Below are 17,205 nucleotides of genomic sequence, written 5' to 3'. Positions count from 1 at the left end.
TAAAAACGCATATTTGAAATGCAACAGAAAGGCCATACATTGAGAGGAGCCTAGGTGTAATTTAGATTTTGTCCACAAACTGGCAGCAGTGTGTGCAAAGTTTCAGATTGATCCCGTTAGGAATTACCTCACTACACAATATTTTGCATTAAGTCTGCCAGGAGTTTACCCAAATGTGCCGAATTGGTAAATGTATACATTTTCAAGTACATAGCATTTGTATATGTCACGGTACAAAAAAAAAAAAAATGTTTACACACTCCCAGGACTGTCATACATGGATCATACATTCAGTAATCTAGATGTGTGAAAGTTAGTGTAGCTACATTATTTACCTTCAGAGGTGAATGTATCAAACCAGTTGCCGTGATAAGGGTTTTGTTGTGCACTATTCTTAAACAGCATGGTATTTTTTGTTGTAATAACTACTGTAAATTGGACACTGCAGTTAGATTAACAAGTGTCCCAGAAAGTTGGCTGTTACAACTTTTTCTAGTCATATTATCGCATATTGAGCAACAACTGTCCCGGTTTAGGGACAGTGATCCCATAGAGGTTTTAAGTAGGCTGTTTTGTCTAGTGTTTGATATGGGCTCAAATAGGATAAGGGACTATATGTTCAAGAGTAGCTCAGTTTCTCAGTGTTTTAACTGGAAACCACCCCCAGGAAAAAAAAAAAATCTTCCTTTCTCAGTAAAATTTATTTGGAGAATCTAGAGCCCTTTAACTCAACAACAACCAACCCCCCCCCCAAAAATCAGGGACTGATTTAGACCAGGGACACCAGATGGGTGCAACTAATTATCAGGTAGAACAGAAACCCTATGAGGGCTGGAGCGTGCAGGTTAAGAGTTGAATACCCCATATCTAGAACAGGGTTTCCCCAAACTCAGTCCTGGGGCCCCCCCTGGGTGCACATTTTGGTTTTGCCCTAGCACTACACAGCTAATTTAAAGAACTAACTCATCAAGCTTTGATGATTTTAAATCAGCTGTGTAGTGCTAGGGCAAAACGTGCACCCGGGGGGTGGGGGCGCATCACGTGAAAATAAACTACCATGTTTAATAGGAAAGAAAAACAGCATGCTGGATGGTTTAACTTTAAAACTTTGTTCAATGCAATTTGGTATGTACATTTTACAACATGGCTAACAAAGACATCATTTTAAGCATTTAAAAATACATTTTAAATACACCTTAATGTATAGTGAAAAAGTTGATTAACACAGTTGCTCTTTTCTGCAGAAAAAGTGCCAAGATCAAAATTTAATTCAGGACTTTCCCACAAAACAAGATTCTCTACATACATGCTAGATTTCTAACAGTTCAGTGACACTGTCCTAACTAAACATACAGATCTTTGTAAGAAAAACACTCCATCTGATGTAAAGTTAAATCTTAATGAATACATTTAAAAAGTAGATGACATGCCTTTTGAAATAAAAAATAAGATTTTCCTTTAAGGATTTTCTTTTAATGCAAAGCTGCATGTATTGTACAATAAAACAGGTATAATTCACATAAAAAAAACTGGATGTACATGTCAAATAGCCCATCCTTTAACAATTACAAAGTAAGCTCTCCCTTGATAGAAAAGTGCCAGGCCCCCCTTTAAGGAGCAGGTTCATCCTCCTAGGGCCAACTCTCAACCAACCGCTAAAGTGGGTATGGATAGGGTTGCATATTTGAAAATGCTATAGAATAGGGTGTTCATTATTTATATATTTGTTTTTATAACGGTGAGAAGAAAAAAATGTTACTCATTGTGCACCCTTCAAAGCAGAGAAAATCTAAGTTGATAGATCCTTTGGATCATGGACTTTTGATTTGTTCATTTTCCCCCCACATTTTGGGATCAAGCGTGGGAAAATAATTACATTCATAGTCCGGAAAAATTAAACGTCGCCAAAAAAACAATGTGCCCTGTAATAGACGAGTTACACTAGGTCAGTTCAGTTTTATAGGGCGATGATTTCCAGAAAGGCAATGAGAGAGCAGGCTAAAAGGACTGGTATTCTACAGAGTTTTTACCCTCAGTCTTTCAGATGTTTGGCAAGACGACATGCATGATTGGCTGGGATAGAGCAGTTGGAGTCGCCTAACAACTTTGTTCGCAGGACACAATTCAATTTAGAGAAGAAAAAAAAGAAAAGAAAAAAAGGAAACAGAAACCACTGCGCAACTAACAACCTGACCAGAATTTCCTTTCCGATTTGAGTGTTTTGATCTTAGAGGCTTGATTGTCTCCGACTTATAAACACTTCCAACGAGATAATAAAAATTATAAAAAAGCAATGACATGGGTGGCGACGTTTGATCATGTTAGGAAGGAGATTTGTATGGCACCATATACATGACCAGCTAATGTAAAAGTCCATAATATCAACAAAAGGTCCAAATGGACATGGAAGGGTAACCATTTTGGGTGTAATTTTTTCTTACGCTATCTGTCATCAATAAAGTGTCTATGATCTGGGATCTGGTTAGTCCACATGAAATAACATAAGTATTAGGTACAATATCTGACAATGCATCATGGTATATTTTTCTACAACTCTCCTGGGCAGAGACAGTCAGACATTCATAACAAAAGGTCCTCCAATAACGATGCTTCTTTCTACTGCATTTAAAAGAAAGGCTTTAAAGCCATATAATAAAACCAATTCCTAAAACCAAAAAACTACTAGAGGCAGGTTGGGTTTATACCACAGTGATGAGGCTTGCTGTTTATATGCTGGTGGTGCTACACATTGGGCTGTTTCAGGACCCAGCCATCCATCCATATGCCCCCAGTAACAGACAGTTGTGAGATGCTGACAGAGCCAACCTACATTGAATTATAACTAATGCTAGTCATATCCATAAAAATAAAACCTTGGTTGAGGAAAAATACATTGAAATATATGAATGACAAATAAAAATGTTACTATAAAATAAATGTCAGTAACACTTCATTTAGTCACAAACAATGAACTGTCCATTGGTGCAAATTTCTTGAAAGTTATACTAATTGATAGATTTTTGGCAAAGTGTCCTATTAATTCAAACAAAGCCAACTATTGTTTAAACAGAAGTACACATTATACAGGAAGTTCTGAATTCGTTCAATTTGATTTGACATAGCATGGGGATATCCTACCATATCATCATCAATATTATTTTCCAATCAACAGCCTTGGAGAACACCTACATAAAACATAGCCAGAAAAAAAGTAAACAATACAACATTGTGAAATGGGGTAAAAGAACACATTGCGGTTACAATGAGTGTCTACAACAACAAAAAATAAATTCAGCTAGAGGAATGCATAATGAGATCCTATAGGCTACAGGTAAAACGTTTATAAAATCCCAAGATGGAAAGAAAAGATGGGCTATGTACCCATACACACTTTACTGGCCATTCCTGTTAAAATTGGTCTAAAGCCAATGAGTGTCACTGTCAACAGTCCCATGAAAGCACCAAAGGGAGCAAGTATAATCCTCTTCTGTGTCAGCTAACACATTCAGTCCAGACAGACAGCACCTCGGCCCCTCCGATAGGAAGCAAGGAGAAAGAAACTGCTCCTGAAAAAAAGCCAGTCAAAAGGAGGAGCCTTCTTGATCTTGCCCACAGTAATGTGATCTAAACATGTGGCTTTATAAATTATTTTTTAACCAGATGTTGCTTCAAAAAAATTGGAGACTTTGCACTTTGTTGGTATCGATGCAAAAAAACTATGTGGGGTAAAAACAGAGAGAAAAAGTGAAACCGTCAACAGTAATGGCAATGTTAGAATCCAAAAAAGGGCTTTTTACATGTCTGTGTTGGTTTATTTAATCACTCGTTATTTCTTCTGTCCGTCTATTCCAGGGATCAGTCTGGGGGAAGAAGCTCGTGCAGACGAAATCGTTCTCGAACATGTGGCCTCACATCCTCATTCTGGAGCACAGGAGACAGACAGACTATATTAATACCACAGTGATATGAACCTAAACCGATGATTTCTCCGTCAGTGGCTGACCATTTCACTTGGTAAAAGACATTGGTAGCAGGCTACTAAAAATGAATGTTGGGGGCATTGCAAAGCACATGTCAATGACAGCTCAAGCATGTATGGCTTAGAAATAAACAAAATATTACGATCCAATCATGAGTAAAACATGTAAAATGTAGCTTGTATGTACCAGCTCAACAAGCTTCTCCAAGAACGGGACAAGCTTCAGGAGTTCGTTGTCATTTTTGTCCATGAACCAGCTCTCAATGGGAATCCCATTGGAAAGCTGTAGGGATACAGGAAGGTATACTCTATTGGATTGTACAACAATAGCATATATCAAATCTGTGAATATCATTTAAAATTTGAACAGTAGGCTTAATTACGCTGTGCCAGGTTGGGTTACAGACGTCACTTGGGGCTGAAAGGCTCACCTGATATGCAAAGGCTTGAGGTGAATTGTCAATGATGACGGTCTTGGACAGGTCTCTTCCAAGGATGTTCAGGTCCTTGATGTAGTTCCCTTGTACACAGACACAATGCTCACGAAATAACCTGTGTCTAGGGTAAGTGGAGAGGAGGAAAATCAATCAATTGTTAAGTCTACAGGTCTGTTTATGAATAATTCAGTCAAACCACAATGTTGACAACTGAACAGCACATGGAGGCAGCATGTGCCCCATTGCCCAGCCCCAAAACCACAATCAACATACACAGCAACCTCATCAAAACAGAGAGCACTATAAATGCATGTCAAAGCTAAGGCTTGGTATTCTATTACAAAAACACAGCTGATACTTCCAATGCATCTAAGGGGTAGAAAGAAACATTTAACTTACCTAACCAACTGTTTCTTGGGATCCAAGATGTTGAGCAACTTGTCTGCATAAACCTTCTTTGAGGCAGTGAAGAGAATGATCTAACGAGGAAAAGATGACAACTGAATACGTTTCTCACTATAGAGTAGCTTAATGCAAGTAACCGTAGTCTTTCCATAAACTGTTAGGATAAAAAGGCAGCCCAGTTTACCTCATAGATTTGAGACATGCGCTCCAGGAACTCTCTGAAGAACGGCCTTAAACGCACATACACCTGCAGAAAAGTAAAGTATCAGTTATTTGTACAAAGTATTCAGAGGCCTCTGTTTCTCCTAGAAACTGATTCTGTGTTGCCCACTTTCACCTGTGGCGGTCTACAAAAGCACAGCTTTAGCACCCTCTGGTGGAAAAGTAAAATGCTTAATTATATCCCATTTAAAATAGAAACACCTCAATGTCAGATCGAGGACTTCTGTATACCTGGTAAATTACATCTTGAAACAGGACCGGGAAGGTAAGTGCTGCATCGTCCAGCTCATTCAAGCTACAGTGCACCAATGTCTCATCCTGGTAGGAATCACAAAAATAGTTAATAGTTAGTAAGTTGCAAACCACCAAAACAATGCCCTTTAAGTGGATGTACCATTTACAGTAAAAGCCTATTTATGCTTGATCCGAAAACGTGGTCATAGGCTCCATACGGAGGGTGTGACAATTGCAGAGCCTCTGGAGGCATGCAGAGGCCAAATTGAGCCTCCCAAATGTTGTAACACGGAGGGCTCCGTATAGCTTCACATTGACATGATTGGTTGACAGCAGGTGGGGGGGTGGTCCGTCCTGTATAAACAAACTCACTTCCTTCACAACAGCAATACTCAACAGCTCTGAGCTGCTCCGGGAAGTGCAAGAAATATGAATGCCCTGACATCTGCAGAGGCCGTATCACTGTAAAAACTGCACGGCCTATGCAGATGTCGGATTGAAGTGCACCATGTTATCGCTCACCAGGTCGAGGACCAGGGAAAACTCTGGTGTACTGCGGGTCTTTAGTGGGAGAGCAGGCTTCCTGGTCAGCTGTTCCTCTGTCAGTGGGGGTACATGCTTGATGAAGAAATACCTGGACAAAATCAAATCAAACCATTCAAAGTTAAAATACAGGAATGAATGAAACCATGAGGGGAAAAGAACATGGAACTACACTGAAAAAAATATAAAACGCAACATGTAAAGTGTTGCTCCCATGTTTCATGAGCTGAAATAAAAGATCGCAGAAATGTTCCATGAGCACAAAAAGCTTAATAGTCAAGTCGTGCACAAATTTGTTTACATCCTTGTTAGTGAGCATTTCTTCTTTTGTCAAGATAATCCATCCACCAATTTTAAGCAGCATGATCATTACTGATGCACCTTGTGCTGGGGACAATAAAATATGCCGTTCAAGTGGCGCAGTGGTCTAGAGATTCTGGTTCGAGACCAGTCTCAGCTGGCCGCAACCGGGAGACCCAATTGGCCCAGCATCGTCCGGGTTAGGGAAGGGTTTGGCCTGCAGGGATGCTCTTGTCCCATCATGCTCTAGCGACTCATGTGGCGGGCCGGGCGCAACGCATGCTGACACGGTCGCCCGGATGTTTCCTCCGACACATTGGTGCGGCTGGCTTCCGGGTTAAGCGGGAAGCCTGCATGTCAAGAAGCAGTGCAGCTTGGCTGGGTTTCAGAGGACGCACGGCTCTCGACCTTCGCCTCTCCCGAGTCCGTACAGGAGTTGCAGCGAAGAGACAAGACTAACTACCAATTGGATACCACGAAATTGGGGAGGGAAAAAAAAGGGGAAAAAGTTGGCATGCTGACTGCAGGAATGTCCAGTAGAGCTATTGCCAGATAATTTCATGTTAGTTTCTCTACCATAAACTGCCTCCAACATCGTTTTAGAGAATTTGGCAGTACGTATAACCGGCCTCAACAGCAGACCACGTGTATGGCGTTGTGTGGCCAAGCAGTTTGCTGATATCAACATTGTTTACTAAGGACAACACACACACACCTGCATTTTATCAACGGCAATTTGAATGCACTTTATTAAAAAAATTCGAACCTTTATTTAACTAGGCAAGTCAGTTAATAACAAATTCTTATTTACAATGACAGCAACCCCGGACGACACTGAGCTAAATTGTGCGCCTCCCTATGGGACTCCCAATCACGGCCGGATGTGATACAGCCTGCATTTGGAAAGTATTCAGACCCCTCGACTTTTTCCACATTCATTACATTACATTACAGCCTTATTCTAAAATAGATTACAGTACCACATTTACATAAGTATTCAGACCCTTTACTCAGTCCTTTGTTGAAACACCTTTGGCAGCGATTAGAGCCTTGGGTCTTCTTGGGTATGATGCGACAAGCTTGGCACACCTGTATTTGGGGAGTTTCTCCCATTCTTCTCTACAGATCCTCTCGAGCACTGTCAGGTTGGATGGGGCGCGTCGCTGCACAGCCATTTTCAGGTCTCTCCAAAGATGTTCTATCGGGTTCAAGTCTGGGCTCTGGCTGGGCCACTCAAGAACATTCAGAGACTCATCCTGAAGCCACTCTGCGCTGTCTTGAATGTGTGCTTAGGGTCGTTGTCCTGTTGGTAGGTGAACCTTCGCCCCAGTCTGCAGTCCTGAGTGCTCTGGAGCAGGTGGTCATCAAGGATCTCTGTACTGTGCTCCGTTCATCTATCCTGCCTAGTCTCCCAGTCCCTGCCGCTGAAAAGCATGACCACAGAATGATGTTGCCACCACCATGCTACAACGTACGGATGGTGCCAGGTTTCCTCCAGACGTGGCGCTTGGCCAAAGAGTTCAATCCTGGTTTCATCAGACCAGAGAATCTTGTTTCGAATGGTCAGAATCCTTTAGGTGCCTTTTGGCAAACTCCAAGCGGGCTGTCATGTGCCCTTTTACTGAAGAGTGGCTTCAGTCTGGTCACTCTACCATGAAGGCCTGATTGGTGGAGTGCTGCAGAGATGAGGAACCTTCCAGAAGGACAACCATCGCCACAGAGGAACTCTGGAGCTCTGTCAGAGTGATCATCGGTTCTTGGCCACCTCCCTGAGGCTATTCTCCCCCAATTGCTCAATTTGGCCAGGCGGACAGCTCTAGGAAGAGTCTTGGTGGTTCCAAACTTCTTCCATTTAAGAATGATGGAGGCCACTGTGTTCTTGGGGAACTTTAATGCTGTAGACATTTTTTGCTACCTTGCCCCAGATCTGTGCCCCAACACAATACTGTCCCGGAGCGCTACGGACAATTCCTTTGAAGTCATGGCTTTTGCTCATGCAGTCAGGTGGACTCCAATCAAGTTGTAGAAACATCAAGGGTGTTCAATGGAAACAGGATGCACCGGAGCTCAATTTCAGTCTCATAGCAAATGGTCTGAATACTTATGTAAATAAGGTAGGTTTTTAATTTTTTATAAATTTGCTAAAATATCTAAACACCTGTATTTGCTTTGTCATTGATGGGGTAGTGTGTAGATTAGAGCCCGACCGATAATGATTTTTCAACGCCGATACCGATTATTGGAGGACCAAAAAAGCCGATAGCGATTAAAATCTGCCATTTACAATTTTTTTTTATAATAATGACAATTACAACAATACTGAATGAACATTTATTTTAACTTAATACATCAATAAAATCAATTTAGCCTCAAATAATGAAACATGTTCAATTTGGTTTAAATAATGCAAAAACAAAGTGTTGGAGAGGAAAGTAAAAGTGCAATATGTGCCACGTAAAAAAGCTAACGTTTAAGTTCCTTGCTCAGAATATGAGAACATATGACCCCGCTCTTCCGCTCTCTCCACTGGCTTCCAGTTGAAGCTCGCATCCGCTACAAGACCATGGTGATTGCCTACGGAGCTGTGAAGGGAACGGCACCTCCATACCTTCAGGCTCTGATCAGGCCCTACACCCAAACAAGGGCACTGCGTCATCCACCACTGGCCTGCTGGCCCCCCTACCTCTGAGGAAGCACAGTTCCCGCTCAGCCCAGTCAAAACTGTTCGCTGCTCTGGCACCCCAATGGTGGAACAAGCTCCCTCACGACGCCAGGACAGCGGAGTCAATCACCACCTTCCGGAGACACCTGAAACCCCACCTCTTTAAGGAATACCTAGGATAGGATAAAGTAATCCTTCTAACCCCCCCCCCCTTAAAATATTTAGATGCGCTATTGTAAAGTGGTTGTTCCACTGGATATCATAAGGTGAATGCACCATTTTGTAAGTCGCTCTGGATAAGAGCGTCTGCTAAATGACTTAAATGTAAATATGAAAGCTGGTGGTTCCTTTTAACGTGAGTCTTCAATATTCCCAGGTAAGAAGTTTTAGGTTGTAGTTATTATAGGACTATTTCTCTCTATACGATTTGTATTCCATATACCTTTGACTATTGGATGTTCTTAGAGGCACTTTAGTATTGCCAGTGTAACAGTATAGCTTCTGTCCCTCTCCTCGCTCCTACCTGGGCTCAAACCAGGAACACATCGACAACAGCCACCCTCGAAGCAGCGTTACCCATGTAGAGCAAGGGGAAAAACTACTCCAAGTCTCAGAGCGAGTGACGTTTCAAATGCTATTAGCGCGCACCCGGCTAACTAGCTAGCCATTTCACATCGGTTAAACCAGCCTAATCTTGGGAGTTGACAGGCTTGAAGTCCTAAACGGGCTGCTGGCAAACGCACGAAAGTGCTGTTTGAATGAACACTTACGAGCCTGCTTGCTGCTGCCTACCATCGCTCAGTCAGACTGCTCTATCAAATCATAGACTTAATTATAACATAATAACAAACAGAAATACGAGCCTTTGGTCATTAATATGGTCCAATCCGGAAACCATCATTTCGAAAACAAAACGTTTATTCTTTCAGTAAAATACGGAACCGTTCCGTATTTTATCTAACAGATGGCATCCTTAAGTCTAAATATTGCTGTTACATTGTACAACCTTCAATGTTATGTCATAATTATGTACAATTCTGGCAAATTAATTACGGCCTTTGTTAGGAATAAATGGACTTCACACACTTCGCAATGAGCCAGGCGGCCCAAACTGCTGCATATACCCTGACTGCTTGCACGGAACGCAGGAGAAGTGACAATTTCCCTAGTTATAATAAATTCATGTTAGCAGGCAATATTAACTAAATATGCAGGTATAAAAATATATACTTGTGTATTGATTTTAAAGAAAGGCATTGATGTTTATGGTTAGGTACATTGGTGCAACGACAGTGCTTTTTTCGCTTGTTAAATCATCACCCGTTTGTCGAAGTAGGCTGTGATTCAATGAGAAATTAACAGGCACCGCATCGATTATATGCAACGCAGGACACGCTAGATAAACTAGTAATATCGTCAACCATGTGTAGTTAACTAGTGATTATGTTAAGATTGATTGTTTTTAATAAAGATAAGTTTAATGCTAGCTAGCAACTTACCTTGGCTTCTTGCTGCCCTCGCGTAACAGGTAGTCAGCCTGCCACACAGGCTCCTCATGGAGTGCAATGTAAGGCAGGTGGCTAGAGCGTTGGACTAGTAACCGGAAGGTTGCAAAGACGAATCCCCGAGCTGACAAGGTAAAAATATGTCGTTCTGCCCCTGAACAAGGCAGTTAACCCACCGTTCCTAGGCCGTCATTGAAAATAAGAATGTGTTCTTAACTGACTTGCTTAGTTAAATAAAGCTTTAAATTTTTTAATTTTTATTAATAAATACATAAAACATTCGGCAAATTGGTGTCCAAAAACACCGATTGTTTTGAAAACTTGAAATCGGCCCTAATTAAAATCGGCCATTCCGATAATTGGTCGACCTCTAGTGTAGATTGATGAGGAAAATGTTTTGTTTAACAATCAGGCTGTAAAGTAACAAAATGTGGAAAAGGTGAAGGGGTCGGAATACTCTCCGAATGCACTGTAGATGCCGTGACAAGATCCTGAGGCCCGTTGTCGTGCCATTCATCCGCTTCCATTACCTCATGTTTTAGCATAATTCACGACCCCATGTCGCAAGGATGTGTACACAGCTCTTGGAAGCTAAGACCCAGTTCTTCCATGGCCTGCTTCCTCACCCATTGAGCATGTTTAGGGTGCTCTGGATTGACATGCATGACAGCGTGTTCCAGTTCCCGCCAATATCCAGTAACTTCGCACAATCATTGAAGAGGAGTGGGACAACATTCCACAGGCCACAAACAGCCTGATCAACTCTAAACAAGGTAGATGTGTTGCGCTGCATGAGTCAAATAGTGATCAACACCCATACTTTTTTTGGGGGGGAATCTGTGACCAACAGTTGCATGTCTGTATTCCCAGTCATGTGATATCCATAGATTACGGCCTAATGAATTGATTTCAATTGACTGATTTCCTTATTTGAACTGTAACTCTTTGAAATTGTTGCATGTAGAGTTTATATTTTTGTTTAGTATATTTTTCTGTTTTGTATTCACAAGATAAAAATGTATTCTAAACATTCATATTCTGGCCTTAACTAAGGCTGGAATATTTTGCTTAGAGGGAGCAGATTTGTACTTACGGGTCAAAGATCTCCCAGTCCTCCTCGTATGTCCCTTCTGCAGGGGCTGTGGTCTGTGCCTCCACATAGCCTCCTTCTGGAGGGGCGCCTGGGGCTGAGATGATAGGAAGTAGGAGACCAAGAGAAATGGGCAGGAGAGAGTGAAGTGAGAATGATCCTGGTCCATAATAACATGGACTCTATACCAAGAAGACATTTCTTTATCTCCAGCTACCTGTGAGAGGCGGCATGTCTGTGACGACCTCCTCTTCCTCGACAGACACTTCTGGAGGATGTGGAGCCCGCAATGGTGGCAGCATGTCGCTGGGGTAAAGGGGCATAGTCGTACACACTTCCTCTGTGGAGGTGGCAGTACAGGTGGGGGTCTCCTCCACAGTCTCCATGTCCAGCTGCTTGACGATCTCCTCAGCCTCCAACGCCTGGTCTGGGGAGTCCGAACCTGACGTGGCTGAAAATCACATTAGATTACTATAGTTATACTACTTATTACCGTAGTTCTGCAGGGAAGTTAGATTTGACCACAATATAAAAAACACAACATAACAAATGAGCATCATACAAGGTGAATGAAGACCGAGGTAATATAGTAGGCCATTTACCAGTGCAGGGAGTAGAGACAAAGATGGAACAATTTAGGGCAATCTAACATATTTTAAGTCAAGTTTTTGCAGAGTACTTGGCACTCTTCGACCTAGCATAATTTTGGGGTATTACCATTTTTATTTGCTGGTGAGAAGAAGTTGAAGACTGGAGAGAAGATGGTTCCCAGGAGCGTGGTTCTAGGCGGACTAGTCAAAGTCTCTGCCGCCTCCTCCAGCTTCCCATTGGGCTTCACTGGCTTACTACTCGTGTCATGGTTCGTGTCATGGTTTGTTGCTTCTGTGGTTTAGGGTGAGGAGCAGGTAAGGACAACATGATACGTTGCTTTATCAAGACATGCAAACTCCTGTAAAGGGCCTGTTGGTGTACAAGGTATGATTACTGAAAAGGATAAGGTTTTGTTCCCATCTTTCAATTAATCCTACACTCCCTTTCCAAACTCACCCCCGTTGACAGAGTTTCTCCTGCTGACCCTGGAGATTGTCCTCCTGGGGGCATCGCCACCTTGTGGTGTGGAAGAGATCAGGTTGTCGTCGATGTCGCAGGTGAGCCGTGTCTTCTTCGCTGGGTTCTCCTGCTCTACCTGAGGTAGAAACACAACTCTCATATCAGAACTGATGGGAGGAGCATTTCATTGTAGAATAAACCCCCAACAGTCGTTCAAAATATCTTACAGTATTCCCAACATTTAATTTTGAATAAACCAACTAGCAGAGGGCCCAAGGAATTCTGACTCATATCTGGTTGGATGGACAAAGGACTTGTAGTACGCCAGTGACAATGTTCCAAGACAAACAACACATGCCTTTCCAGGGGGATTATTTCTCTCCTGAAATATTGTTTCAGCCAACCCTAGCTACCTACCTACTTGGGCAGCACAATTAATCAAATTCAGATAGAAATTGCAATATTGATGTGCAATATCCATATCGCAAGGGGCTGAGATTCTCTTTCTTTGACCCTCCGTTAAAACAACAAACTAGACTACGGTACCTTCTCCGATAAGATGCCCTAGATTCCATTCATTCACTCACTCTCTACATGGACAGAGGATGCTGACCAATCACAAGCCGGCTCGCACTCTCTGCATGGCATGCACATGCTGGCTAATCACAAGTGTCCCACAGAGCACGCAGTTAGATGCTGGTGAGGAGAGAAAGGGCTTTACCTCAGAGTGTGTCGGAAACATGAGTGCTGCTCGTGATAACAAGAACGACGATTTGGTGCCAAAGGGCGCATCTTCAGTGGTATGGCAATATTCCGGCTACAGGCAAACCAATGTCAACCAAATGTGTTGTGCAAAAAGTGCCTCAGAGTTGTGGCGACAACAAGAGGCAACACAACAAAAGCATTCAGTCATTTGAAGAACCATCCCCTACTTCACGACGATTGCATGGTGAAAAAAAATGCACCTGACAGTAATTACGCTCCTTAGTAAAGACAACAAAGAAATTGTGTATGTATGGTACATGTTCTTTATGTGCTTTTGAATAAAAATGGATGTAAAAAAATAAAAGCACCCAACAGCTGCAAAGCCCCCTCAGCTAGACACCTACGTTAAACAGGAATTGACTAGTGTAACGCCCTACGAAAAAAAACATCCCACAGACGTCACCCAGAGGCTATCACCCAGCCAAAGACATGTTTCACATTTACAGTCAGCAAAGCTTAGAGGAGAAACAAGCTGGACAGGATACAAGACTCTGTCGCTCAAGTCACCATCCCAACGCTGTATAACAAAATTATAGGACAAGTTGAAACAGAGCTCACATGATTATTACGGGACTACAACATAGACCAAAGACAGGCCTATTACAGGTATCCCAAAATGGGTGCAATGCGATTCACATTTTCAAACAGGGGGCTATACATTTGGGTGATGTTTTTCTCATCTAAATAATCTGTATCAGGGATTACAGGGACTCTCCGCAACTATATTCAATGTGCTGGACAAAATTGAGGCTATGATTAAGAAGTTGGAGCTCTTCTCTGTCTGCATTAACAAGGACAACACACAGGTCTTTCCATCATTGTATAATTTTGTGTGTGCAAATGAACAAGCTTACGGACAATGTCAAATGTGATATAGCGAAGCACCTGAGTGAGTTGGGTGCGCAATTACGCAGGTACTTTCCCGAAACGGATGACACAAACAACTGGATTCGTTATCCCTTTCATGTCCTGCCTCCAGTCTACTTACCGATATCTGAACAAGAGTCTCATCGAAATTGCAACAAGCGGTCAATTTAAATCAGAAGCCACTGCCAGATTTTTGGATTGGGCTGCGCTCAGAGTATCCTGCCTTGGCAGATCACGCTAAAACACTGATGCCCTTTGCAACCACGTACCTATGTGAGTGGATTCTCGGCCCTCACTAGCATGAAAACGAAATACAGGCACAGACTTTGTGGAAAATGATTTAAGACAGACTCTCTCCAATACAACATTGCAGAGTTCTGTGTATCCTTTCAAACACAGCCTTCTCATTAACCTGTGGTAAGTTATTCACCATTCTCAAAGAACAAATAAGGTTTTATATGTAAGATTTTTAAATAAAGAGCAAAATTTAAATAAAGAGCAATATTATTATTTGCTCCCTGGTCCTATAAAAGCTCTGTCACTTCCCACAAGCCGGGATGTGACAAAAACTCACTCATTCTTATGTTTAACTTCTTGCGGATCATTGGGACGCTAGCGTCCCATCTGGCCAACATCTGGTGAAATTGCAGAGCACGAAATACAAATTAAATTACTATAAATATTTAACTTTCATGAAATCACATCAAAATAAATCTTAACTTGTTGTTAATCCAGCCACTGTTTTTATTTATTTCACCAGGTAGGCAAGTTGAGAACAAGTTCTCATTTACAATTGCGACCTGGCAGAGTGTCAGATTTCAAAAAGGCTTTACGGCGAAAGGAAACTATGCGATTATCTGAGGACAACGCCCAGCACACAAATGCATAACAAATCATTTTCAACAAGGGAGTTGCGACACAAAAGTCAGAAATAGCAATATAATATATGTCTTACCTTTGAAGAGCTTCTGTTGGCACTCCAAAAGGTCCCAGTTACATTACAAATGGTCCTTTTGTTCAATAAAGTCCTTCTTTATATCCATAAAAACTCAGTTTAGCTGGCGCGCTTCAGTCAATAATACACTCTGTTTCCCTCCTTCAAAATGAATCCCAAACGTTACCAATAAACTTATCCAAACAAGTCGATCAACGTTTATAATCAAACTTTAGGTACCCTAATACGCAAATAAACGATAAAATTTAAGACGGAGAATCATTGTCTTTACCGGAGATAAACAAAAAGAACGCGCTCTTTCGGCCATGCGCTTGGAAACACTACAGCCAAAATGTGAGCCACTTAGAAAAACTACAACTTCTCCCTCATTTTTCCAAAAACCAGCCTGAAACTCTTTCTTAAGACTTGACATCTAGTGGAAGCCCTAGGAACTGCAATCGGGGACGATTTCGTCCTATTATAAAAGTGCCAGCCATTGAAATCAGTGATATGCTGAATTTGTATTTTATTTCATGGTTTGTCATCGGGGTTTCGCCTGCCATTTGAGTTATACTCTCAGACATTATTTTAACAGTTTTAGAAACTTGTGTTTTCTATCCAATTCTACCAATGATATGCATATATGCAGTATTTTGACGTCCGGATGAAAAGCGTGCCCAAAGAAAACAGTCTGTTACTCAGGCCCAGAAGCTAGGATATGCATATAATTGGTAGAATTGGATAGAAAACACTAAAGTTTCCAAAACTGTTAAAATAATGTCTGAGTATAACAGAACTGATGTGGCAGGCGAAACCCCAAGGACAAACCATCCCCCCAAAAAAAGACATTTTCAGCCTACCACTGTTTTCAATGGCTGTCATTTTTATTATAAGGCGAAAACCTCCCAGATTGCAGTTCCTAGGGCTTCCACTAGATGTCAACAGTCTTTAGAAAGAGTTTCAGGCTGGTTTTTAGAAAAACTACAACTTCTAGCTCATTTTCCCAAGTGGCTCCCATTTTGGCTGTAGTGTTTCCATGTGCGTGGAGGAAAGCGCGTTCTTTGTTATTTATCTCCGGTAATGAACATACTATTCTCTGTCTTACATTTTATCGTTTATTTACGTATTAGGGTTCCTAAGGTTTGATTATAAACGCTGTTTGACTTGTTTGGATAAGTTTATTGGTAACGTTTGGGATTCATTTTGTATGCATTTTGAAGGAGGGAAACCGGTGGATTATTGACTGAAGCGCGCCAGCTAAACTGAGTTTTTATGGATATAAAGGACTTTATTGAACAAAAGGACCATCTGTGATGTAACTGGGACCTTTTGGTGTGCCAACAGAAGAAGAAGATCTTCAAAGGTAAGGCATTTATTATATCGCTATTTCTTACTTTTGTGTCGCACCTGCCATGTTGGAAAATGTTTTTCATGCTTTTGTATGCGGGGCACTGTCCTCAGATAATCGCATGGTGTGTTTTCGCCGTAAAGCCTTTTTGAAATCTGACACAGCGGCTGGATTGCCTAGTTAAATAAAGGTAAAATAAAAAATACGTCATTTAATTGATTAATGAACATGCTACGCTTAAAGCACACTATATTTCAAGGATCATCAACTAGATTCAGCCACAGAATGATTTTTTTCTTGAGTGGATGGTCAGGGGGCAAGAACATAATTACAAATCATTTGTAGACCGCAAATGAACCATAAGAAGCTCAAAATATTTGACTAAAACATTTCAAATTTGTTTACATTTGTATACGATCATGTCTATTATGGGTGGGAATACTTGTCCTAAATTAAAATCACTTGGAGCAGATTTCCTGGTATTTTTAGTCTATGTTCAACAATGAAAATTGTAATTTTGGGGGTCTCAAATGAAACCACCTGCAAGCCAAATCTGACCCGCCAGTTGGGGAACCCTGCTATATTTGATGATCAAGTTAAATTAGGTTTGTTAATATGTAGGTGTAGTAATCCTATCTATTATCATATGTATAACAATGTTGGAAAACATTAGCTTAATTTGGTTTTTGTATTCAGTTAGCACAGTATGTATTAACTCATGATCTCATTTTAGAAGTGATGTTTTCTACCCGGACACGCGTTTTAAACATGTCTGATGGAATTACCACGTTTTCACCCAAAAATTGAAATTAAACTATTTCCCCCCCAAATTGTGCAGCCCCACTATCTACTATCGTTCTACAA

The 17,205-nt window shown here is 41.4% G+C and overlaps 1 protein-coding gene across 1 annotated transcript in view; it reads right to left on the bottom strand.

Annotated features, from left to right (window-relative positions):
* Positions 1–1,093: 1,093 nt before the first annotated feature.
* Positions 1,094–17,205, bottom strand: part of LOC106587242 (CTD small phosphatase-like protein 2-B) — a 29,503-nt gene continuing 13,391 nt past the window's right edge. Inside the window, exons 3-13 of the mRNA XM_014175444.2 lie at positions 12,425–12,563; positions 12,095–12,259; positions 11,595–11,828; positions 11,381–11,474; positions 5,800–5,911; positions 5,275–5,361; positions 5,006–5,068; positions 4,816–4,895; positions 4,411–4,537; positions 4,167–4,262; positions 1,094–3,921 (exon numbers count right to left, since the gene is read on the bottom strand). Of these exons, the coding sequence (XP_014030919.1) occupies positions 3,856–3,921; positions 4,167–4,262; positions 4,411–4,537; positions 4,816–4,895; positions 5,006–5,068; positions 5,275–5,361; positions 5,800–5,911; positions 11,381–11,474; positions 11,595–11,828; positions 12,095–12,259; positions 12,425–12,563 (1,263 nt within the window). The 3' untranslated portion in view covers positions 1,094–3,855. The remainder of the gene's footprint in view (positions 3,922–4,166; positions 4,263–4,410; positions 4,538–4,815; positions 4,896–5,005; positions 5,069–5,274; positions 5,362–5,799; positions 5,912–11,380; positions 11,475–11,594; positions 11,829–12,094; positions 12,260–12,424; positions 12,564–17,205) is intronic.

The sequence above is a fragment of the Salmo salar genome, chromosome ssa26, assembly GCF_905237065.1.
Source record: "Salmo salar chromosome ssa26, Ssal_v3.1, whole genome shotgun sequence".
Taxonomy (NCBI): Eukaryota; Metazoa; Chordata; class Actinopteri; order Salmoniformes; family Salmonidae; genus Salmo; species Salmo salar.
Note: the sequence above shows the minus strand (reverse complement) of the source record. Positions and strands in the feature narration are given on the sequence as shown.